At 43.6% G+C, this 25423-nt stretch overlaps 1 protein-coding gene across 3 annotated transcripts in view; it reads left to right on the top strand.

The window, feature by feature from the left end:
• Nucleotides 1-25423, top strand: part of DNAH17 (dynein axonemal heavy chain 17) — a 127296-nt gene that overhangs the window by 78198 nt on the left and 23675 nt on the right. For all 3 annotated transcript variants that reach the window (XM_077328114.1, XM_077328115.1, XM_077328112.1), the window contains 8 exons: nucleotides 928-1119; nucleotides 5080-5346; nucleotides 9530-9691; nucleotides 14112-14345; nucleotides 16421-16585; nucleotides 17901-17996; nucleotides 19264-19481; nucleotides 21049-21256. In XM_077328114.1, coding sequence (XP_077184229.1) covers nucleotides 928-1119; nucleotides 5080-5346; nucleotides 9530-9691; nucleotides 14112-14345; nucleotides 16421-16585; nucleotides 17901-17996; nucleotides 19264-19481; nucleotides 21049-21256 — 1542 coding nt within the window. The remainder of the gene's footprint in view (nucleotides 1-927; nucleotides 1120-5079; nucleotides 5347-9529; nucleotides 9692-14111; nucleotides 14346-16420; nucleotides 16586-17900; nucleotides 17997-19263; nucleotides 19482-21048; nucleotides 21257-25423) is intronic.

Raw genomic sequence — 25423 nt, 5'->3', positions numbered from 1 at the left:
TATTATGGTTCTCTTCATTTTTCTGCATTTATTCCAGTTGGGAGCTTGCTTCTCCATTATAAGACAGTTTGGGGTAAAAGCCAATATGTGATGCTAAACAGCTGTTGAGAAGCTGTCCCTGTAGTCTCTTTCTTTGAGAGATTCACACCCATCTCCTTCACTCAACAAGCTTGCTAATCTCCCAGTGTGGGACTGTACAGAAGTCACAATGATGAAAACAGGGTTGCGCTTATCTGTAACTGTTGTTCATTGAGTGGTCTTCTATGAAGGCATCTTCTGTACAGGCATGTATCTCTCCCTCAGAAGGAGGTGGGTTCTCCATCGTTGGAAGCTTTTAAGCAGAGGCTAGATAGCCGTCTGACAGAAATGCTGTGAATTTAGGCAGAGTGCGACTAGGCAGGGTTGTGTGGGTGCTTGGCTCTTGTGGCTCTATTTTGCATGCCCAGGGAAATGCCAATTACCACTTTGGAGTTGGGAGGTGAATTTTCTCCAGGATAGACTTGCCAGGGATTCTGCTTTTGGGGGGAAAAGACAGGAGGTTGGACTAGATTACTCCGGATGTCCCTTCCAACTCTATGATTTCCTCCTGCACTGCTGTGAACTCTCTGAAACCTTCGTTTCTTGTGGTCTCCACTGGTAGCATGGAGAGTACTGAGGGAGTAGTTCCCCTCCTGGTCATGTGATCATTTTGGCAAGAAAGGGGCAGAGGGAGGAACGCTCTTAGTCTACTAGAAAGCTTTGGAGATTTTTTTAATGGCTGGCCTGCAAAAGCGCAGATTAATCAAGACAGGACGCATGACTGCACAAAGTAATGGTATTTGTTAGTGAAGCTCACACTCAAATTGGCTTGTATAGTCATAATTTTGGACTGGGAATTTTTTGTAAGATTTGTTGTGAATTGTAACCAGCCTTCCTTGCTGATTGCAGGTGCTTTTTGAGGATGCTGTATCTCATGTCTGCAGAATCAATCGCATCTTAGAGTCTCCTAGAGGGAATGCCTTGCTAGTGGGGGTAGGAGGCAGTGGCAAACAGAGCCTGTCCCGGCTAGCAGCCTATATCAGTTCCTTGGATGTGTTTCAGATCACCCTGAAAAAAGGCTATGGAATCCCAGACCTCAAGGTAAGAAGCAAAGTCGCTTTCTCCGGGGATATCCCAGCACATGATTAGAGCAGAGAAGAAAAAGAATATGAACTGATGTGGAATACCTAATACAAAGTCCTCTTTGTTATGCAAACATGTCCTTTTCAAGATCATTGCGATCTGGGCATAACTTGTGCACACCAATAACCAATAGAAAGAAATAAGTAAATAGAAAACATTTCTAATAATATTGGGTAATGCAGTAGGAAATGACTTTACCATTATATTGAATTTAAAGCTGTTTAAAAACTCAAATAAACTACTATGTAACATTCTAACTGGAATCTTGGTGAAACTAGGAACCAGTAATTTAAGACGAGTCTAATCCATTGAAAGTGTAATAACATTGGATGTACATTGCTGGATCTGACCAGATGCTGCCTCCAAGTATTCAGAAGTTTACATCTTTAGACATCATCACTTTTTAGCTAAGATCAAGTGTGTGTATCTTTAGTCATCATGGCTAACCACCCTACTGATGGACCTCTCCTCCATGAATCTGTCTAATCTGCCTTTAAAACTATCTACATTCACAAGCAGTGAAATCCACAATTTCATTGTTCATTTCATGAAAAAGTCCTTTTTATGTTTTGAATCATTCCCCTTCCAAGTACATTAAGTTCTGCCATGTTTTAGTAGAGTCAGAATACTTTTATTGGCATAAAAATGGCAAATCATAAAACTAAAATTGTAAACAATTTCAGTTAAAGAGTCCATCATGGAAAGATTTTAATTTAAAATTGCCAGCAAGGACTTTTCAATTATTGCTGAGTCCCTCACACTTAGTATAATTTTAATCCAGTGTTTCTCATCAACACAGAAAGATCTCAGTTTCTTCAAATAATTACATAAAGGGCGACGATATAGAGCAAACGTAGGACATTCCAAGAGTATGTGGTATAACATGTCAGGGACACTACACTCATGCAAAAGTATCTCTCCTGAGGAGAGTATTAGAATTAAGTGGGGGAAAATATCTCTATCCACTTTGTCTCCCCAGACATAATTTTTTCAACAGCAGGAAACGATTTCAGGTTTTCAGTTATCTGCTTTTTAATGATATTGACTTCCAGATGTGAATACTTATATAGTACCATTTCTTGTATTGTTAAGCACATCATATTTATGTCTTGTTTCAGATTTCTGCAATCCTAGTCCCATTACATTGTTCATTAGATGTCTTCTCAGCCTATTGGTCACATTGACCTAGCCTTGAGACTCAGTGAGAAAGGCAGGTTATAAATAGCATAAAGAAACAAAAAGTGGTTGTGTTGTTGATGATGATATGTAGGATTCACCATGGGTTGGACTTTTGCAGAATGAATACTTGTGTTACTCTTATTGTGGTGTGTAAAGAAACACTGCTTCTTCTATATAAGAACAGGGCTTTAGTGCTGTGGTTGAGGGGGGGGATCCCAAAATGCTCCCCTGTGCCTTCTCATATCTTTGAAGCAGTTCAGATAAATTACTGATGTGATCAAATTAAGGAGGATTCTTTTGTATATATTTCTAATCCAAAGTATGTCTGAGGCGCACTGCAATGTGTTTTTGGAAGATGTGCTGGAACTCCCTCAGAGAAATACCTGCTGCATCTAGTCACAGCTTTATACAGTCTGGGTGTGTGCAGCTGTAATGTTTCCCAAAACCAATGTAGCTGTGCTCTCACTGTGAGCAACAGGCAGAGGGAATCCTTTTGGGAAACGTCTGCCTTGGTGTCAGTCCACTTAGGAAGAGCAAGAGTGGCACCTGGTGATCATTAGGGAATACTCTGGTTTGTGTTTCTTCCATGTTGAAAGGCATATTATACAGTTATATTTATATATAATATACATTTATAATATGCAGTTATATTTAAGAAGATTCAGGTGGGTAGCTGTGTTGGTTTGAAGCAGAAGAACCAAGTTTGAGTCCAGTAGCACCTTTAAGACTAACAAAGTTGCATAACTGAATAAATGTGCATGCACATGGAAGTTTATACCTTGAATGAAAAATTCTAGGTTTTAAAGGTGTCACTGGACTCAAACTTTGTTCCAATATATTATCATTCTGATAATGAATTGAAGACAGAAGTTCATATTTGTCCTTTTGGCAGATACATGTACCATTTGATCAGATACATAGCTCTCTTTTGCCCCCCTCATCTGATCTGAACGTGTAACTAAAATGGTAAGAGGGTGCTCCCGGCTGTCCCATCCCTGGGACTGTGCGCTCGGTGGTGGCGGGGAAAGAAGGGAGGGAGCCCCCGCCAGCACTCACCCCTGCCCCAAGCAGCCCCAGACGTGGCCTCACCAAGCCTTGGCGGTGCTGCCAAGGGAGAAAGGGTGAGCCAGGCCCCGCCAGCACTCCTGCCGCCCCGAGCAACTCCGGCTGTAGCCTTGCCAGGCCTCGGTAGGGCTGCCCAGGGGGAAGGGGGAAGGAATGGGGTTCCTGACAGTGCTCCCCCCACCCCCACAAAGAACCACCGAGGCCTCTTCAGGCCTCAGCAGGCCTGCCTGGGATGGTGAGGGGAGGAATAGAGTCCCTGCCAGCATTCCCCCGCCCAGCCACAAAAAGCCCTGCCCAGGCCTGGAAAGGCCTCAGTGGGCCTTTTCAAGGGGGGGAGGAATGGGGTTCCTACCAGCACTCCCTCCCCCATCCCCCAAAAGGCCCACTCAGGCCTCTCCAGGCCTCTGCAGGCCATTTTGAGGGGGAGAGTAATGGGGTGCCCACCTGCCCCCGAAAAGGCCACGGAAGGCTCTCCGGACCTTGGCTGGCCTGCCCAGGGCAGGGGGTTGGGCTAGTGTCCATTGTATCTTTAGATACAACAGGCTTTAAAATACAGTTACAAAACTCATAACTTGGGTTAAACTAGAGTTTGTTGTTAATGGCTGTATCAGCACAATCAGCATATCTTGTTGCAATATTGCTAATCCCCTTAATGCAAGTTACCTTATGGGCTGCTTAAAGGACTGCTAATATTATGGCCAATCCCACCCTGACTCAAAGCTCCGTCCAGCAGTGCTGCTATGCCTTACCGTTCCTTTGCTGAACATCACATTTTTGTGTCAGAAGGAATTCTGCCCCATCCCATCACCTTCCCACAATGTTCAACATTAGAGTTCAACTAATGGAGGTCAGCACTGAGAGAATCCTCCCATAATCCCCCTGGACTTGGTCTGCCGCAACAGTCATGAAGCTTCTTCATACAGAGGCAGACCATTAGTCTGTCAATATTTTCTTTTGCAGCAGCAGCTCTCTCTCTGAAGTCTCAGACATGTCTTCCACATCACCTGCTTACCTGATCCTTTCAGCCAGATGCCACCAACTGAACACAGAACCTTCCGCATACAGAGTAGATGTTGTACCACTGAGCCATGGCTCTTCCCATGAGAAACTTTAGATGTTTTAGGGACTAACCAGTTTTCCTTACATGCTGAGTATACAACCTGCACTATTGCTGCTGCACGCCTTACTGGGCTAAAGGACTAGACCTATTTAAAAATAGCATTACAATTTCCTGAATGTGCCAAATAGTATAATATGCTAACTAAATTATAAATGTTGTTTTATGTTGTTAAAGCACCACCATGTTTAGGAGCTTTTTGATTTTTTTTTAAAGCAGGTATTGCATATATTTCAGCTTCCCATTTCTCAGGTCCCCCCATACAATTTTCCATGGCTTCAAAAAAAATGTCTGGGCCCATCTCCTGCTCCCACAGACTATTGTTGCCTATTTTAGGAATGGCTACCCTGCACTATTTAAGGTAGAAGATTAGGCTTCTCCAGTTTAGAGGGATGACTTTGAAAACAGAACTTAGTCCTGACTGTTTGCTATTCTTCTTTGGGTCTTCTTTCATAATACAAAGATTGCTTCTTTCTTGTATTAGGCTAGTGAGCTTCTTCAGAGATGATCAAAATGAAACTTTTAATATAAGAAACTGTGTTTATTTTGTGATTCAGGCTGACCTGGCTTCTCAGTACATCAAATCAGCTGTGAAGAACACTCCCACTGTATTCCTCATGACAGACTCCCAGGTTGCTGAAGAGCAATTCTTGGTATTGATCAATGACCTTTTGGCCTCTGGTGAAATCCCAGGACTATTCCAGGATGATGAATTGGAGAATATCATTGGCTCCATGAGGCCTCAGGTGAAATCACTTGGCATGCAAGACACCAGGGAAAACTGCTGGAAGTTCTTCATTGACAAAGTTCGAAAGCAGCTTAAGGTAAAGGATGTCTCTTTGCCTTTTTCACTTCAACTACATGTTTGAGGGCCATTCCGCACCGGGATCCATGTTGCAAATTGGTTGCGGAACGAAAAATCACCATTTTAAATAGTGGAATTCGTCATTATGCATACCTGCCTTTGTAGTGGAATCCAGTTGCGTTTCTATCGTTTCCCACAGGTTTCCGGTCTCGCCAAAAATCGCTAGCCAGGAAGCGATATTGCCGAGCTGTGTCCTGCCCCTGGCCGTCAAGCAGCCAATGGGCGGCCGTTATCATGCTCCCAAACAGCCCCTTTCCCTTTAAGGAAGGTTTTAAAAAAAAAAAAACACACACACACGTTGCAATGAATCTGCGTTGATTCGTTGCAACGGAGAGACTCATCCAGCTAGCAGGTGGTGTTTGAGCTGCCGTTTCATCGTTGCCACGCTCCCCCCGAGTGAAAAAAAAATGCCCCCCCCTTCACGGGCGTGATTTTCGGCCGAAAATAGTGTGAAAAATAAAGGGAAAATAAACCAGCAAACGGGCCTCTATGTTGCTTGTGCTTGGTTACTTTAAACAGAGGGACTGCAGCCGGGGAAGCCTCGCTGGGTAAATGAAGGCTTGCCGGTGCGTTGATCTCCGCTCGCTTGGAGAAAAAAAAATGGCGATCGCTTCGCCGGAAGATCAGAGGAGAGAGCCAGGGGGAGGGACTTTGCAGAAACCGCAACAATGGTAACGAACAGAACTTTTCTGCTAGTGTTGCAGATTGGTTGCAGGAGTGTAGCGCTTTCCGGAGGGTGAATCCACTTTTTGGGATCTCCCTGAAAGCGCTACAAAGAAGCGCTTTTTGCGGATCGGTTTCAGGAGTGTTGCAGATTGTCAATGACGTTGTGCATAATGGCAAAACTGTAGCGATTTCAATTTGTAACCATTGTGCTATTTTGGACGAGTGCGGAACGGCCCTGACTGTTCTCCTAAAGTGGAGGAAGTCCTTCAACACTGGTTAGGTCACCCCTCTCCTACTACAGGCAGGTTTTGTATGCCTCTTTAGGACAAAGTGGGCTTTCCCAGTCTGATTAGCCCTGCCACTCCAGCAGGATGTTTGGAGCACAGCTCCTCAACCTGCCTGTAATGGCCTATGAGTGGCTGTGGAAACAGAAAGTTAACCATGGATCTGGCTAGTTGAAAAGAAACCAAAGGAGTCTCTTTGGTCCTGAACAGCCAGAAGAGAGAAAAATCTTGGATAAGCCTCACCCCCAGTCCATATGGCGTTTTTCCACCTTCGCCAAGCCCGGCTACTAGTACCCTACCTGTCCTTGGACCACCTGGCCACAGTGATCCATGTAACGGTTACTTCCAGATTAGACTACTGTAACTCGCTGTACGCAGGCCTGCCCTTGTCTTTGACCTGGAAGTTACAGCTGGTACAAAATGCGGCTGCCAGGGTCCTCACGGGGACATCATGGAGGGCCCATATTCATCCAGTGCTTCAACATCTGCACTGGTTACCAGTTTGTTTCTGGATCAAGTTCAAGGTTTTGGGTTTGGCCTTTAAGGCTATGCGTGGTCTGGGTTCTACTTGCCTTCGGAACCGCTTGGTTGCTTATGCCCGCCCCCCCCCCCAGGGCTCTTCGCTCTGTGGGTAAGAACATACTGGTAGTCCCGGGCCCTCGGGAAGCTCGCCTGGCTTCGACCTGGGCCAGGGCCTTTTCGGTCCTGGCTCCAACCTGGTGGAATGAGCTCTTGGAAGAGCTAAGGGCCCTGTCAGAGCTGTCAACTTTCTGCAGGGCCTGTAAGACGGAGCTCTTCCACTAGGCATATGGGTGAGGCCAAGGCGGGTTCCCGTTATTCAATCTGGGATCCCCCATGTCCATCGCCTCCATCTGCTCCCACTCTCATCAGTAGGATAGTAGGATTGTTGACCGTGGCTGATCGAGGGGATAAATTGAGTCAGTTGTTTGTCTCCATCTTAGTTTTAATAATTTTAGTAACATAATTTGAGCATCTATGGGACCTACTGTATTTTATTATTTTATTTTGTAAACCGCCGGGAACCCAATTGGGAACAGCGGTATATAAACCCAAATAATAAATTAAAAATAAATTAAATAAATACATTGGGCCTAGGGGAGGTTTCACCTGGGATGAAGAAAGTAGGCTATTTTTATTTGTTTGTTTTTGTGTTGCATTTTTAGCCGCCACTCTCCGTATAAAACCAAACATAAAACATAAACCAAGATTAGTGACATGACTCCCCGCCTCCCCACAGCCATCCACTTCAGGGGAGTTTGCTCGATGTTAATGCATAGCCTGAGGAGGGGCCCCATATATCTTGGTCCCAGCCTCAAGCCAAAGAGCTTCGTTTTGCAGGCCCTGCAGAACTGTGATAGCTTTGTCAGGGCCCTCAGCATTCCCAGGAGCTGAAAAGTCCCTTGCCTGAGTCAAGGCCAGGCATACTTCCTTAGGGCCATGGACCTTCCTTAGGGTCAAGAGACCATAAAGGGGATGAGGCTGTGGGCCCCTCACTGGTCCTCCTACAGTTGTGGTGATGGCACACACTTCTCCTTTACCACCCAGGATCAAACCTGGGTGAGGTGAGAGTGCCTTGTATGGAAAAGGCCAAAAGGGAAGATAGTCCACAGGCTCCCAATGCATTGATAAGAGTGGGTTACTGCAGCTCAGTGAGGCAGAGTGCTGGGCCCTGGGGATCTCACAAACTGTCTGTTTTCCAGCTGGGATCTCAGGTTGAAGTTTTTTTCATTCCCTCAGAGTAAAGTTTTATAATTTGACAAGCTCAATCGAGTGTGACACAGGGAGCACCAAAATGGCAACCACATGGTTTTTGCTCGTCTTTGATACTCCTCCCCGATAGGATTGGAGACCTGTGTGGCTCCAACAGCAGCCTATCTGCCCCCTGGCAACTACTTCTTAGCATACCCAAGGGGCCCTCTGAAGCAGCTACTGGCAGCGGCATGGAGGGAAGTGTTGGGACACAATTTAAAAGGGATGGAGACAGATATAGAGACAGGCAGAGCTCTTCTTCTCTCCCTCCTCTGAGCAATCTTCATCATCATCCTGGGAAGGCAACAATCCGAGGAATTTAGATTTTACATTATATATAGATAACCACAACAGTAATAATTAACATTAATAACTGTAACAAAGATAACTATAATAGTGCAAAGAGGCCCAAGGGCAGAACATATGAATGGGTTTCTGTGGGGGGAGGGAGCAGGGGCCCTGTAGATGTTGCTGGTTCCACTCAGCCTCACCCAAATGCCTGGTGGAAGAGCTCCCTTTTGCAGGCCCTGCGGAAATGTTTTAGCTCTGTCAGAGAAGTTAGAGGAATTAGCAACGCTGTCTTTTTTTCTTTTCTTTTCTTTTTTGCAATTCAAATATTTTATTGTGATATTAAAAATATATCCATACCAATTACTAATACATCAATTCACTAACCTAACACTCAAACACCTACAAATATATATTCAAGACTTCTCTCCTAACCCTAATAAATGAAATAATAAAACCTAGATCTGTGACATAACATTATACTTAAAACCTGCTGCTACTATGTTAAAATTTTCAGATCTTTGCAAAGTCTGGTTAGTGTTTTTTCATATAGTTCCAATACATTGGCCATTGCTTAACATATTTTCCAAGATCTGGATCTTTATAAACGGCAGACAATTTGGCAACTTCAGCATAGTCCAACAATTTCCTTAACCATTCTTTGGCTGAGTGACTATCAGGGCTCCTCCATTTAGAAACAAAAACAATTCTAGTTGCAGAAGTCACGTACATAAATAAAACTCTAAGATCCTTATGGACCCTGCCCTCTAAAAAATTCAATAGAAATAGCTCTGTTTTTTTTTTCAAAATTAAATTTTAACATTTTTAAAAATTCCTCAAGTATATTATCCCAATATTGCCTTGCCTTCTTACATTCCCACCACAGCTATGCTGTCTTTAAGCCACTGGAATCTCCAGATCACAAACAACCTTAAAATACCCCAAGAATGAAATGTGGCACACCATCACAATGGCTTCTTTTGTAGAGAGGATGGAGCAAATTTTGATCAATATTTTAAAGACCAATCATTATTTGTACCTTTTTTGATTCTCAATGACTGTTTATTAGCATATTTCAAAATGTCACCAGCAATCTTTCACACTCAGTTACTTCTTTCTTTTTTTTGTCTCTAGGTCATCCTGTGCTTTTCTCCTGTGGGTTCTACCCTACGTGTGCGGGCAAGGAAGTTCCCTGCTGTAGTGAACTGCACAGCTATTGATTGGTTTCATGAATGGCCCGAAGAAGCATTGGTTTCTGTCAGTGCAAGATTCTTAGAGGAGACTGAGGGAATTGAGGTAGGCTTGATCTTACAGCAGTGCTATACAGTTAGTGCAACGAACTAGGTGAATCAAGTCATCTGACCAGTTGTGTTAGCCAGCATCCCTATTCAAATAGGGAATGTGTTATCTCTGTCCCTGACCTTGGGCAGGAGGTGCCAGTTGTGTCTTTCTGGACTGGCTATGGGGGTGGCATCTAGAGAGTTTTGTGCCCAATTGGGTAGCTGGGGGGAGCCAGGGACTGGAGTTTAGTCTTAGCAAGGATTTAGAGATGTTAGCATAGCTGCATCTTCAGTAAAGATGTTTTCTTCAACAAAGTTTGCTTATTGGGAGCAATTGTCTGGACTTTCACAGATGGGCTGGAAGTTTAGTTTTGGAGCATATCCCTCAGAATTTGTGAACTGAAAAGGGAGGATCACTAGAAATAGATGAAATAAAGATGGAGATTTAAAAAACATCCTTAGAATCATAGAATCATAGATTTGGAAGGGACCTCCAGGGACATCTAGTCCAACCCCCTGCACATTGCAGGAATTCACAACTACCTGCTTACCCACAGTGATCCCAGTGTCATACCCAAGGATCTTCCCCCCCCCCCCCCACACACACACACCAAAAATCTCCAGAATCCAGCCTGGCCTGGAGGAAATTCACCTACCACCCTACAGTGATTAGCAATTTCCTGCGAATGCGAGGAAGCGCCACAAAAGACAAACAGTAGCACATCCTACCCACCCACTAACTATCTGCCTAAGTTCATAAAATCAGCATTTCTTTCAGATAACTATCTAGCCTCTGCTTAAGAACTTCCAAAGAACAACTCACCACCTCCCGAAGAAGCCTGTTCCACTGAGAAACCGCTCTGTCAGGAACTTCTACCGGATATTTTTCCGGAAATTATTTTGAATTTATTTAAACCCATTGGTTCCCCTCTTTAGAAACAGGTATCTTACAGGCAAGAAAACTATCAAGTCTCACTTGGCAGCTGTTTGAATAATGGAATTTTTGAATAAGAAAAAAACAAATGCTTCTCCATGCCTAATTGAGCTAATTTGTTCCATAATAATGGTCTGTTGATGGAATCAAATGCTCCCTGTAGCTCTGTGATGCTGGGAGTGCTTCTCTACCATGAAGAGAAGTGTAAGACAATGGTCAAGTAAAGTACAGCCAGGACGAAATCCTGCTTGTTTTTCCCCCTAGTAGTAGTTGTCTGGATGACTGGAGTACAGTTTCCCCAGGGCAGAGAGTAAGCTTCCGCAGTGGTAGTTTCTGGGTAAACAAGAGTTAGGTTTCTTAAACATTGAGCCAATAATTCATTTAAACCAAGAATTGGGAAGAATCCCAAAATCCCAAATTTTTCAATCAAGGTGAACAAATATGCTAGAGGTTCTGACCACTATTCTGGGTTATTTTTTATTAGCTCCGTGGGAAATACTATCAGGTTTGGGTGCCTTACCTGACTTCATGGAGGCAATAAGATTCAGCATCTCTTCTTGGTTCACAGGAAACCAAAGATGAGGATTAGTAAGAACTTGGATGTCCTGCAGCACTTCCATCAGTGATGGCTCATTTAATAGATCTGAGTAGTGTTCAACCCAGTCTGTAGTAGGAATGGGAGAAGATTGTGCCACATTAATTGCACTGTTTAAGCTTGAGGCCAGCGAAAATCAAATCTTTTATATTCATCTTTGTGGCTTCTTTGAAGTCCCACATGGGGAGGGACAGTGCTTTCACAGGCGCACCATGGAGAAAGCAAGCTTTAAAATGACATTTTTAGATCCCAGGAGTGCTCCCCCTCCCCTCCCAGAGGCGGCTGACTTTCCCACCCCAAAATCACGTGGTGTGGGAGGGGCAAGCACTCCTCCCTCAGTTCACTTTTTGCAACCAATGAGAGAGGACTGTTCAGCAAACTGAAAGAATATTTACCTCACAGATGTAATGAGAGGTGAACAATTTATAATTCTTGTATTCATCTTCACAGTTTCTGTGCAGTCCACATGGGTTTGGAAGCTGTAGCTGGATTGTTAGAGCAGAGTCGCCAGAAACTCAATCCCTCCAAGACGGAGGTCCTGCAGCTGGGTGGGAAGAGGGCAGGCCAGGATGCATGCCTACCCACCATGACCGGGGTGCGACTTAATACTGGACCGTAGGCAAGGAATTTGGCAGTGATCTTGGACTCCTCCTTATCTATGGAAGCCCAGGTCACAGGAGTAGCCTGCTTAGCATTCTACCATCTGCACTAGGCATGGCTACTAGTGATTCATGCAACATTCACCTCCAGACTGGACTTTTGTAATTCGCTCTACACGGGTCTACCCTTGTCCCGACCTGGAAATTACAGCTGGTATGCAGTTGCTAGGGTCTTCACTGGTACGTCTTAGAGGGCTCACATCTAGCCGGTGCTGAGGCAGCTGCATTGGCTTCTGGTTGTGGCCCAGATCAGATTCAAGGTTTTGGTATTAACCTTCAAGGACATCTGCAGTTAGGGATCCGTTTATCTGAGAGACTGCTTTGCCTGCTTATGCCCCCCACAGAGTCCTTTGCTCTGCAGGAGCTGACTGGTTGTCCCTGGCCTGAGGGAAGTCCGCCTGGCCTTGACCCGGGCCAGGGCTTTTTCAGTCCTGGCCCTGACCTGGTGGAATGAGCTTCTGGGTGAGCTAAGGGTCCTGACAGAGCTTTTGAAGTTCTGCAGGACCTGTAAGATGGAGCTCTTTCTGCCAGGTCTTTGGTTGTGGCCAGCCTGGTTAAGATCTGGGTCCCCCCCCTTGAACTAATTAGATCAGTGCGGCTCCCTAGACCCCCCAATTGGTGTCATCTGTCTGTTGAGGTGGGTAGGGAGGGTTGGGCTGCTGCTGTCTGGAATGAGTTCTGTTTTAGATGTATTGTGGTTATGAATCATAGAATCATAGAGTTGGAAGGGGCCATACAGGCCATGGTTTTATCGAGGGTTTTAATGCGAGTTTTTTACACTGTTAGCTGCCACAAGCTGGGTCTCAGGAGTGGCAGGATATAAGTCGAATCATACATAACTAAATAGCTAGCATGGCTCCATTTTGTGAGTTTGCTCATCCATCTCTTTTTAGTAAGCTATGGCTAGTGTATGGAAATCTTTCCAATGGTTCAGTAACATCTGATAGTTATGAGAAGTCTCTTAGCATATTTAATTTCACATGAATTGAACTGCATAATTACCAGCCAAAGAATGACCCTAGGATAAGGGACCAACTATTTATTTATATAGCACAGATCTGTTTAGGAAAATATACCATATGAACAGGATGTGAAAGGCTAATGACTCTGTTGTCAAAAGCTAAGGAAGTATTTGAAAAACATTTTGTCAATGAAGAAAACTTGAGGATGAATATCTAGAGTTGACAGCCCAAATAAGAAAAAATAAGGTTGTTTGCTCAGACCTTCCGTGTCAGACCTTCTGCCAGCTAAGCAATTTTACTTCTTTTGAAGACTACTATCATTTATTACTTTCCTCATATCAGAGGCTCTACTAAAAGACTAGCTCTATTGATTTCTTTATTCATGCAAAGGAATCACTGCCACATTTTTCTGATATGTGTGGCAGCAGTCAAAGAGATCCACTACAGTGTAGTGGCTAGTATATCTCACTAAGACCAGGAGAACCTGGGTTTAAAGGACAAAAATGAATTATATAAATTTCAAAATACACGAAAAAGCAACTCAGCAAAGTAATCTAATTCCTTCCTGCATGCACAGCTTAATTTTAGTTATCACTGAATGGAAGCTGATCCCTTTAATTCATTTCAGTGGTTTTCCCACCTTCATTTTGTTTAAGTTACTTTACTGAATAAACAGTTGTATTTTTATAAGCCCCACCCCTCCTTGTGAGACTCAGGGTTCAGTGCTGATGTCAGATGAGCCTTCTCTGTAGCCTCTTCTACCTCCTAACATGTGCCTCACACCCAAGGGTAATGCAGGGCAAAAGTGAAGGGAAACACTAGTGCATAATATCCCTAAGCCAGACAAAACACATTTCACTGCTGTCTATGTGGCATTCAGTTCATCAGTTAATCAAATGCTGTTCTATCATTTAGTAAACACTGGATGCAGTCTTGGTGGGAGGTGATGCTGGAGATTCCTAAAGCTGCCATTTGTACGTGGCATGGGTGCTAGAGGAAATAAATGTAACTCTGTGTTTCAGATCACAGTCAGCAAAATAAAATAAAAAAGAATCATGGAGTGGTAAAAAGACGGGAGACAATAGCAAGGGAATGAACAAATGGCAAAAAGGAACTTAAAATGTAAAACTAAAAGTAATTGGGAACAAACATGGTTGTAAAAGTCATAAACTGTTTCCCCCCCCCCTCAAAAAAAATAATTAGATTCCTGCATAGTTTTGTTTTATACTGCATCTCTGATGATTACCCATTGTTTTATAAAAGGATATTTTATGGTTCTTTTATAGCCAGAAGTCAAGGTTTCCCTCAGTTTATTTATGTCATATGTCCACAAAACTGTCAATGAAATGTCCAAGGTTTACCTCGCTACTGAGAGGCGCTATAATTATACCACCCCAAAGACCTTCCTTGAACAGATCAAACTCTACCAGAACTTGCTTGCTAAGAAAAGAGCAGAGCTCATTGCCAAGATTGAGAGGCTGGAGAATGGTTTAATGAAACTCCAGAGTACCGCCTCACAGGTATGTGTGTAAGTGAACTTTCTCTTTGTCATGCTGGTGTGCTAGATCCAAGGTCACTGCTTGGGTCAGTTGTTGGCTGCTGTCTGCTACTTCAGTGCCCTCTGTAACTTCAACCCCTTCCCACCAAGAATAATAACAATTGACTGCCATATATTTTGGATGCTATCAAATATTATGAACGCTGTTCAGTATTTTACAACATAAAAATTCCAGTCTGGAATAAAGGATTCCCTCTGGGAGAATATTTTCAGGCATGTGCAAATGACCTTCCCACCACCACTTCCTGCTCCCCAAAGAGTTTCTTGTTCACATATAACTAATTTTTCCACATGATCATCCAATGAATATTACATTTGAATTGACCGATGTGTCCTACAAATCGATAGCAAACATCAGGCTCAATTTATGTGTTACATGGAGCTTTGTGTTTTGTCTCCATTTTTAAAATCAGTCTGTGCTGGCAAGTCAAAGCAGACAAAAGGCTGACAGATAGAGGCTGTTGAAACCTTTTCCTCCTCCCCAAGCTGCTTTTTTCAGCCAGAGAGGAAAGATACAAAGCAACATAACCTTGTATCTTTTCACTCTGAGGTCTAGTGGTGACCTGAAAAGGATGCTTTAACTAAAAAATTAAACAAGAGGGGGGGAAATTATATCACCTCTTCCTGCCCATCCCTTTTCTGCCCTCGTTTTAGCTTATTATGTTGTTTCAGACTTAATCTGCACATTTTAGACATGTGGATAAAAGAGCCATGCTATAAATCCTGCCATGAAATTTGGTTTGGGTGTTTTATTCACAGAAGCCTGGGGGCTCCTGGGGCTGTGAGTTTATGTAATGCCTGTGGGGTGGCCCTTAAGGCCCGGCATCTGGTTCACGAACTCCTCAGCCAAATGCCTTGCTAATGCCTGGATCAGCCTCCCAGCATGCCTTGCCCTGGCTGGGAACCTAACCCTGAAGGTTTAGCTCCATTCCCAAGAATGGAGCAGGGGGCCAGTATTTTTCCATGCCTGTTTTGACTAGGCCCTCAGATCCAGTGATATCCTATGCTCTCATGAATGGAAGGGGGTGTGGGAATGTGGTGCCTGGAAGATGAGACTGGGAAGCCAGTCTAGAGGTTTCAGTTGGTATCTGGTAGGGGGGGAGGGGTTTGAACTCATGAAGAAATTAAACTTCCAGTAGACATTAATCATTATAAAACATATTCGCCTGGCCTGAATCAGGGCCAGGTCTTTTTCAGCCCTGGCCTAAGGTGACCAGATTGTCCCACTTTTGGAGGGACATCTGGGGGCACCTGGCAAATTTTACTTATGTTGCAAGTAAAAATATATATATTACAATACTATTTTTGCATTCTATGCGTTCTATGAAAATTTTTGTTGCTCCATAAAGAACAAATTTTTAATCAAGAACCCCCCCCCCCCGGTCACCGGTGTCCCACTTTACCAATGTTAAAATCTGGTCACCTTACCCTGGCCCCAACCTGGTAGAATGAGCTCCCAGAAGAGCTAAAGGCCCTGACGGAGCTATCAAGGTTCCTCAGGGCCTGCAAGACAGAGCTCTTCTACTCAGTTGAGACCGGGGGGTACTCAGAGTTTTGATCTGAGGGACCTGCCCTATGTCAAGTGCCATGCATTGGATATAAATAAATAAACAAATGTTTACATTTCTTCACCTGTAATCTGTAGCATTGGTGCTGCATTTTATGAGGTGACTCCAGCTGATGGAGGCCATGGGGACAGTGTGACGAAATGTCTATAAGTATTAACTGACTTCTTCCACTTCATCATATTGTCTATGAGTTTATATCCTGAATAAAAAAATATTGGCCTTAAAGGTGCCATTAGACTCTCGATTTCTTCTGTCTCAGCTTTGATGACATGATGATGATACAGAACCAAATTCAGTGTGAGGGCAGCCCTTTTTGACCTCACTCTGAATGAGTGACCATTTCCCTTCCTGCATTTCACATAACCTGGTGGGGGAGGGGGGGAATCACCAAAAGGGAAAGAAGACATGGTTTTTCAAGTTCTCTCTCACCAGCACCTGTTTTGCTCTTTCTTCCTGATGGATTTTGTAGGTTGATGATCTGAAAGCCAAACTTGCTGTTCAAGAGCTGGAACTCAAGCATAAGAATGAAGATGCTGACAAACTGATCCAGGTGGTAGGGGTTGAAACAGAAAAAGTGAGCCAGGAGAAAGCAATTGCTGATGAAGAGGAGCTGAAGGTGCAAGTCATTAATACAGTAAGTAATGTTCATTTTCTTTCTCTGTCTCTGTCTCTCTCTCTCTGGTTGGAAGTGAGCAAAGAGCAAGAGGCCTACTGGTCAAGGAGCAGGGACCTTTGTAATATACTGTGGTATATTCTAACTTCCGGAAGCTTTTCCTTAACAACCAGAAAGAGGTTTTATTTCTTAATCATTTATTAGGAAATGTGTCATTTATGTTTTGGTGGGCTTAGCCAAGTAAGCAAATAGAGTAAACATCCTGTTACCCATCCCTCTGGAGGAGGCTGAAGTTTGGAATCTGGGTAAGGAAACAAAGTCAGTTGATCTATTTCCCTGAAATAAGCTGCACAAAACAGAGACTGTTTCTTTGACTGACTGACTGCCAGGTTCCTTTTCCTCTTGCCAGCAGTGCTTATGGCGAACCATTGTACTGAAAAAAGGGGAGAGCCCTTTTATAGGGTAGGTCAAGGAATGAGTCACAGAGCAGAGTGCTTCAGAAAAATCACAGTGCTCATTATGCCTCATGATTTCAGTCTCACTGTAAACTGCCCTGAACCGCAAAGGAAGGAAGTATAAAATGTAATAAAATAAAAATTAAAGAAACAAAACTCATCCCATCATGTGACATATCTGGGCTGTATCAACAGGGGCATCACATCAAAATCACAAGATGTCATAGTCCCATTGTATACGGCACTGGTCAGACCACACCTGGAGTACTGTGTGCAGTTCTGGAGGCCTCACTTCAAGAAGGACGTAGATAAAATTGAAAGGGTACAGAGAAGAGCGACGAGGATGATCTGGGGCCAAGGGACCAAGCCCTATGAAGATAGGTTGAGGGCCTTGGGAATGGTCAGCCTGGAGAAAAGGAGGTTGAGAGGGGACATGATAGCCCTCTTTAAGTATTTGAAAGGTTGTCATTTGGAGGAGGGCAGGATGCTGTTTCTGTTGGCTGCAGAGGAGAGGACACGCAGTAATGGGTTTAAACTACAAGTACGATATAGGCTAGATATCAGGAAAAAAAATTTCACAGTCAGAGTAGTTCAGCAGTGGAATCGGCTGCCTAAGGAGGTGGTGAGATCCCCCTCACTGGCAGTCTTCAAGCAAAGGTTGGATACACACTTTTCTTACATGCTTTAGGGTGCTTTGGGCTGATCCTGCGTTGAGCAGGGGGTTGGACTAGATGGCCTGTATGGCCCCTTCCAACTCTATGATTCTATGATAATATTGCCATTTACATTTTGGCCCTGATTACACTAAAGGTTATCGTTCTAGCCACAGAACTGTTGAGTTCACCCAAATGTTTGCCTTTTTCTGCTTGTTCTACCCTTAGAATGTAGCAGAAAAGCAAAGGGCCTGTGAAACTGACCTGGCTAAAGCAGAGCCAGCTCTGATCGCTGCTCAGGAAGCACTGGATACTCTCAATAAGGTAAAATATTTGAATTTTCCAAATAAGAGTATGTTTTGTTTTCAAAGTTGGTAATTCTGAAGTAGCATAATGTAGATAAATGTTCTTCTGTGAGCACTTGGTGACCCTTTCAGCATCTCTCTCTCTCGGCCCCACATATTCTGAAATTACCAAATAGTCACATGTTGTAACTCCCAACAAATTCTTGCAGCATGTGACTGGAGCCTTCCAGTCTACTAATCACTAATGCCTCAGTGCCTGATTTTGCTGGGGCTACCAGAAACCACAACCACTTCTAGTCTAAATCGCTAGAGTTCAAGGCATTGTTCATGGTGAAGATGTAAGATGGATCCTTTTATGTTTTGTGCTTTCCATATTACTTCTGCCATACAGCCTCTCCTAGATTGGTATTTCTGTTGCCCTGATAGTTCCCAAAGACTCATAATCCTAGGTCGAGTCTGCACAGAGTCCAAATAAATAAATCCCAGTCCAAATAAATCCCTCCCATCTACACTGAATTCGATTTCCATTTTGATTTTGGGCACTTTCAATTTTCCCTCTACTATATGCATGATTGATCCACAGTGACCCTACCTTTTCCCTGAGATATCCTCTGCGATTTGAAAAAACACTACCAGTATAAGTGTAGATTTCTCCTTTTTTGCGAATTAACTTCCTGCTCCATGCCTCGTAGCAAAGCAGTCTTCCCTGATTGGCCAGAGCATCAGTTCAAAGACTTCCTGGTTCCCAGTTGCAAAGCTTCCCTCCCTGTTTTAAAGTGACTATGCTCCAGAAGCCTACACTTCTCTCAGCAGAGATTTGCCTCATTCTCTGAGAAGCTGCTGCTGGCTCAGGAGTCAAAACAGAAGAAGTAAAGCACTAGTGCCGACTGGAGTCACCCAACCCCCAACCCCTAGTTCAGGAAAGGTAGTTCAGCTTCGTGACCACCACTCCCCTCCTCTCTCCCCTCCCCTCTCTGTGCTTCCCCAATCAAGTGCAGAAGGCTTTTGGTTTCAATTTGGGAGTGGGGGAGGAAGGAGAAAGTCCCAGGTTCAAATTGATCTGAATTCAGCAGGATCCACAGTGGGGGGGGAGTAAGTAACGGAATCAGCCCTAGAGAAAGAGCATATATATTTAAAAGTCATGATTAAGTATCTTTGTATACTATTTTTGGTTTTAGGGGTTTTGTTCTGGGAATGTACCTTCCAGTGTTGTGGTACAGAATTGTAGGTGTCCTAAACAACACTGTCACAATGACTGTCTTTTTTCACTCTTTTTTCTTTTCCAGAACAACCTGACAGAACTGAAGTCTTTTGGATCTCCCCCAGAAGCTGTTGTTAATGTGACAGCAGCTGTAATGATCCTTACAGCTCCAGGTGGCAAGATACCAAAGGACAGAAGCTGGAAAGCAGCCAAAGGCATGATGGGCAAAGTGGACACTTTCTTGGATTCCCTGAAAAAATATGACAAGGAGCACATTCCAGAGTCCTGCTTGAAAGCTTTTAAGTATGAAAAATTACATGTGTACTCTTGGCACAAAAAGAAATGTCTGTAGCTTGCTCACTGGACTAGAGGCTAGGAGACGCGGGGTCTTTTACCTAAAGTGCGTTTTCTTTTATGGTCTGCTCCATGATGCCTGCTGATGTATTTTCAGATGTCAGCTTGCTTCTTCCCCCAAAGCATCTCTTTCCCAAGCAATGAGGCAGTTCTGGCTTTCCTCCAGTTCATTACAGCACAAGTTGCTTCAGAAGGAGACATCACAGTTTAGTATGCAGGGACACCCATTTGGAAACTGCTTCTCCCATTATAGGTTGATTTTTGGATTGGAACCCTCAAATATTTCCTCTTTCCCCCCCCCCCCCCTTACCACATGGCAGTCAATTTGTGGTGGTATCCATTTGCCTCTTTCAGAAGTCAAAAGATTCCCACAGATTCTACAGGATTTGAGACTTTGGTCCATACCCACAAGCTTCACGTGTTCTAGGCCCCCTCTGCCCTCAGCCTTTCATTTTACCTCCACTACAGTATCCCTTTCTTCATGCCATAGTCCTACAAAATGTCTTTTCCCCTGTGAATTCAAGCCGTTGACTTCAAAAGAAGGGCAGAGCAAATAGTCAGTCTCCCCTCCCCACAGACACTATTAGAATATGATAGTCTATTACTTTTCTCTTTCTAGAAAATGCAAGCACTAAAGCAGCAGGAGTCCCCCAAGGTAGTGCCTGTTAGCACCTTTCCTGGTGCTCACCAAGTGTTTTTAGGAAATGGATAGGGCTACATGGAGCTTACGCCCAATAAGGCTGCAGATTTGCCATTGGAGACATTGTTGGCTGTGTGGCTTTTTAAAAACTTTTCTTTGGCATCATCTGCCATTGCAGTGTGACTGCAGCAGCCGTTTTGTGGCTGTACCCACCATGTGGCAAGTTAGATCAGATTTATTGATATGGTCAAAAAACAACAAGCTGAATACATTATTTAACATTTAACGGTAAAAAGGACAACAATGATAAGACAAGATGGCAAAACATTAAAATTATCCATTTTGTTTGCAACTTCATTTGAGACCGAATGTTAAGAGGCAACCCTCTCCATATTTTAGATAGCTAGCCAAGCTAGCTATAATCATTTTGTTTCTTTCTGCCACGTGTAGCGTGGTGTGAAGCAAAATATGGGAGGTTGTCTCCACAGTTTCTGCGTAGAAACAGAATCTCGTGTGTGTATAATATTATACTTCCCATATAATATTGCTGAAGAGAAAGCATCTATCCTTGCTCTAGAGAAAGTCCTTCTATGGGATTTTTAATACTCAGCAGATAAGGAGCAATATTGGTGTTTGGCCATGATTTTAAGTTAAAATGAGGAGCTAGCAATTTAGGTCTCATTTTGTGCTTCTAGCTAGCCATTGGGGATAAGGGACCATGCCTACAGCCTCAAAAAGCCTTGTTTCACAAAAGCATTGTTTCATTCACAATCCACTCGTTCTTTTGTGTTCATACAGTAATATTGGGGGATGGTAAGTTGTATGGGGTCTTCTGATTCATTCAGCCTGACAGGATTGTATACCTTTCTTCAACAGACCATTTCAAAATGATCCCACGTTTGATCCAGAGTTTATACTTTCTAAATCTACTGCGGCAGCAGGTCTCTGTTCTTGGTGCCTAAACATAGTTCGTTTCTATGAAGTGTACTGCGATGTGGCACCCAAGCGGCAAGCCTTGGAAGAGGCTAATAATGAACTGGCTGAGGCACAAGCAAAACTCACCATGATAAAGAACAAGATTGCAGTAAGTACACCCACAACCACACTGTGGTAAAACACTTGATATCCTGTCCCAGTAAATACCATCATTCCAGTTAACTTGACTTTCACCACTTCCACTACATCAGAAAGTTATTACTTAGATATTTGTTACCGAGTTAGGGTAAGCAGACAATATTCCTATGTTCTTTGTGCAAATTAGCATAGCAACTCAGTGCCTGAGCTCTGTGGCAGGAAGTTCCCCATTCAAATTCCATCTTTGCCATGTATTGACGAGGTGGCCTCACAAAAGCCTATATACTCTCAGCCTCTGAACCAATCTGTAATGACAATGTCCTCTTACTGACCTACTTAGAACCAGTGTGTTGTGCTGATGGGAAAGCTGACCTAAGACTTGTTGTTGTTATGTGCGAAGTCGTGTCCGACCCATCGCGACCCCATGGACAGTGATCCTCCAGGCCTTCCTGTCCTCTACCATTCCCCGGAGTCCATTTAAGTTTGCACCTACTGCTTCAGTGACTCCATCCAGCCACCTCATTCTCTGTCGTCCCCTTCTTTTGCCCTCGATCGCTCCCAGCATTAGGCTCTTCTCCAGGGAGTCCTTCCTTCTCATGAGGTGGCCAAAGTATTTGAGTTTCATCTTCAGGATCTGGCCTTCTAAAGAGCAGTCAGGGTTGATCTCCTCTAGGACTGACCGGTTTGTTCGCCTTGCAGTCCAAGGGACTCGCAAGAGTCTTCTCCAGCACCAGAGTTCAAAAGCCTCAATTCTTTGACGCTCGGCCTTCCTTATGGTCCAACTTTCACAGCCATACATTGCAACTGGGAATACCATAGCCTTGACTAAACGCACTTTTGTTGGCAGGGTGATGTCTCTGCTTTTTAGGATGCTGTCTAGATTTGCCATAGCTTTCCTCCCCAGGAGCAAGCGTCTTTTAATTTCTTTGCTGCAGTCCCCATCTGCAGTGATCTTGGAGCCCAGGAAAATAAAATCTGTCACTATCTCCATTTCTTCCCCATCTATTTGCCAGGAATTGAGAGGGCCGGATGCCATGATCTTTGTTTTCTTGATGTTGAGTTTCAAGCCAACTTTTGCACTCTCCTCCTTCACCCGCATCAACAGGCTCTTTAGTTCCTCTTCACTTTCTGCCATTAGAGTGGTATCATCTGCGTATCTGAGGTTGTTGATATTTCTCCCTGCAATCTTGATCCCAATTTGTGACTCCTCTAATCCCGCATTTCTCATGATGTGCTCTGCATACAAGTTAAATAGGCAAGGCGACAGTATACAGCCTTGCCGAACTCCTTTCTCAATTTTGAACCAGTCAGTGATCCCCTGTTCAGTTTTCACTGTTGCTTCTTGACCTGCATATAAATTTCTCAAGAGACAAATAAGATGCTCTGGTATTCCCATCTCTTTAAGAACTTGCCACAATTTGTTGTGCTCCACACAATCAAAGGCTTTAGCATAGTCAATGAAGCAGAAGTAGACGTTCTTCTGGTACTCCCTAGCTTTCTCCATGATCCAGCGTATGTTGACAATTTGATCTCTAGTTCCTCTGCCTCTTCGAAATCCTGCCTGTACTTCTGGAAGTTCTTGGTCCACATATTGCTGGAGCCTAGCTTGTAGGATTTTGAGCATAACTTTGCTAGCATGAGAAATTAGTGCAATGGTGCGGTAGTTTGAACATTCTTTGGCATTGCCCTTCTTTGGGATTGGAATGTAAACTGACCTTTTCCAATCCTGTGGCCATTGTTGAGTTTTCCAAATTTGCTGGCATATTGAGTGTAGCACTTTTACTGCATCATCCTTTAAGATTTTGAATAGTTCAACTGGAATGCTGTCACCACCACTAGCTTTATTATTGCTCAGACTTCCTAAGGCCCATTTGACTTCACATTCCAGGATGTCTGGCTCCAGGTCAGTAAGTACCCCACTGTGGTCATCAGGGATGTTAAGCTCGCTCTTGTATAGTTGTTCTGTATAATTTTGCCACCTTTGTTTAATCTCTTCTGCTTCTGTGAGGTCCCTACCATTTTGGTCCCTTATCATACCCAACTTTGCATGAAACGTTCTCTTCATATCTCCAATTTTCTTGAAAAGATCTCTGGTCCTCCCCATTCTATTGTTTTCTTCTATTTGTTTGCACTGTTCATTTAAGAAGGCATTCTTATCTCTTCTAGCTTTTCTCTGGAATTCTGCATTCAGTTGGGTGTATCTTTCTCTTTCTCCCTTGCCTTTCACTTCCCTTCTCTCCTTAGCTATTTGTAAAGCTTCCTCAGACAGCCATTTTGATTTCTTGCATTTCTTTTTCTTTGGGATGGTTTTAGTTGCTACCTCTTGTACAATGTTGCGAACCTCCGTCCATAGTTCTTCAGGGACTCTGTCTATCAGATCTAATTCCTTAAATCTATTTGTCACATCTACTGTGTATTCGTTGGGGATATGATTTAGTTCATACCTGAGTGGCCTAGTGCTTTTCCCTACTTTCTTCAATTTAAGCCTAAATTTTGCAACAAGAAGCTCATGATTTGAACCACAATCAGCTCCTGGTCTTGTTTTTATTGACTGGATAGAACTTTTCCATCTTTGGCTGCAGAGCACATAGTCAATCTGATTTCTGTGTTGACCGTCTGGTGATGTCCATGTGTAGAGTCGTCTCTTGGGTTGTTGGAAAAGAGTGTTTGCTATGACCATTGTATTCTCTTGACAAAATTCTACCAGCCTGTGCCCTGCTTCATTTTGTACTCCAAGGCCAAACTTGCCTGTTATCCCAGTTATCTTTTGGTTTCCTACTTTAGCATTCCAATCCCCCATGATGATAAGCACATCATTTTTTGGCGTTGCTTCTAGAAGGTGTTGTAGGGCTTCATAGAACTGATCAACTTCATCCTCTTCAGCAGCAGTGGTTGGGGCATAGACCTGGATCACTGTGATGTTGAATGGTTTGCCTTGGATTCGAACTGAGATCATTCTGTCATTTTGGGGATTGTATCCCAAGACTGCTTTTCCTACTCTCTTATTGATTATGAAAGCTACTCCATTTCTTCTGCGAGATTCTTGTCCACAGTAGTATACCTGATGGTCATCTGAATTAAATTCACCTATTCCTGTCCATTTTAGTTCACTGATTCCTAAAATGTCGATGTTCAGTCTTGTCATTTCTTGTTTGACCACGTCCAGCTTACCTTGATTCATGGATCTGACGTTCCAGGTTCCTATGGAATAAAAATCTTTACAGCATCGGACTGTCTTTTCGCCACCAGTTACTTCCACAACTGAGCGTCCTTTCGGCTTTGGCCCAGTCGCTTCATTCATTCTGGCGCTACTTGTACTAGCCGTCTGCTCATCCCCAGTAGCATATTGGACACCTTCCGACCTGAGGGGCTCATCTTCCGGCGTCATATCGTTATGCCTATTGGAACTGTCCATAGAGTTTTCATGGCAAAGATACTGGAGTGGTTTGCCATTTCCTTCTCCAGTGGATCACCTTTTGTCAGAGCTCTCAGCTATGACCTGTCCGTTTTGGGTGGCCCTGCACGGTATAGCTCATAGCTTCACTGAACTACGCAAGCCCCCTTGCCACAACAAGGCAGCGATCCTTGAAGGGGGCGACCTAAGACTAGGAGGAGACAAATTCAAACTCCCACGCACCTTGAAATTAACTGGGTGAATGATTGATATTTTGCCGTGTAACCTGGTTTTTGTCACTTGCATATTCCTGCCAGTTAATTGTATTTGTATTCCCTGCTACTCCTTTGATCCCTTAGCTAGCCATCCTGCCTTAGATCTTAGGTGTGAATGCCCATCCTTCCGGCCTCACACCATCATTGTCTCTTAGCCTTATTTATTTCAGAAGATTGTTATAAGGGTAAAATAGAAGAAGGGAGAGAATCACGTATGCCACCTGTGTTCCTTGAAGGAAGATTTAACATGTACTAAAATAACTGCTGTAAGGAATAATGAGAGAATGTATATAACATATTTAGAAAGATGTAAAACAAATTTTATTAAGTCCAGAAACAACAGACTCTAATAGAGGTAACTTCTGAATGTATCTGCAATTATTTGTGGGCCCTTCATTTACATGAGCTCCCACATGGCTTGGGGGGAACATTTTCTAAATGGTACTGCCATCCCTCCAATTCCATGGGAAAGACCCACACAACTAGGCCTGCAAACCTGGTTGTAATA

The sequence above is a fragment of the Paroedura picta genome, chromosome 3 (assembly GCF_049243985.1).
Source record: "Paroedura picta isolate Pp20150507F chromosome 3, Ppicta_v3.0, whole genome shotgun sequence".
NCBI lineage: Eukaryota > Metazoa > Chordata > Lepidosauria > Squamata > Gekkonidae > Paroedura > Paroedura picta.
Note: the sequence above shows the minus strand (reverse complement) of the source record. Positions and strands in the feature narration are given on the sequence as shown.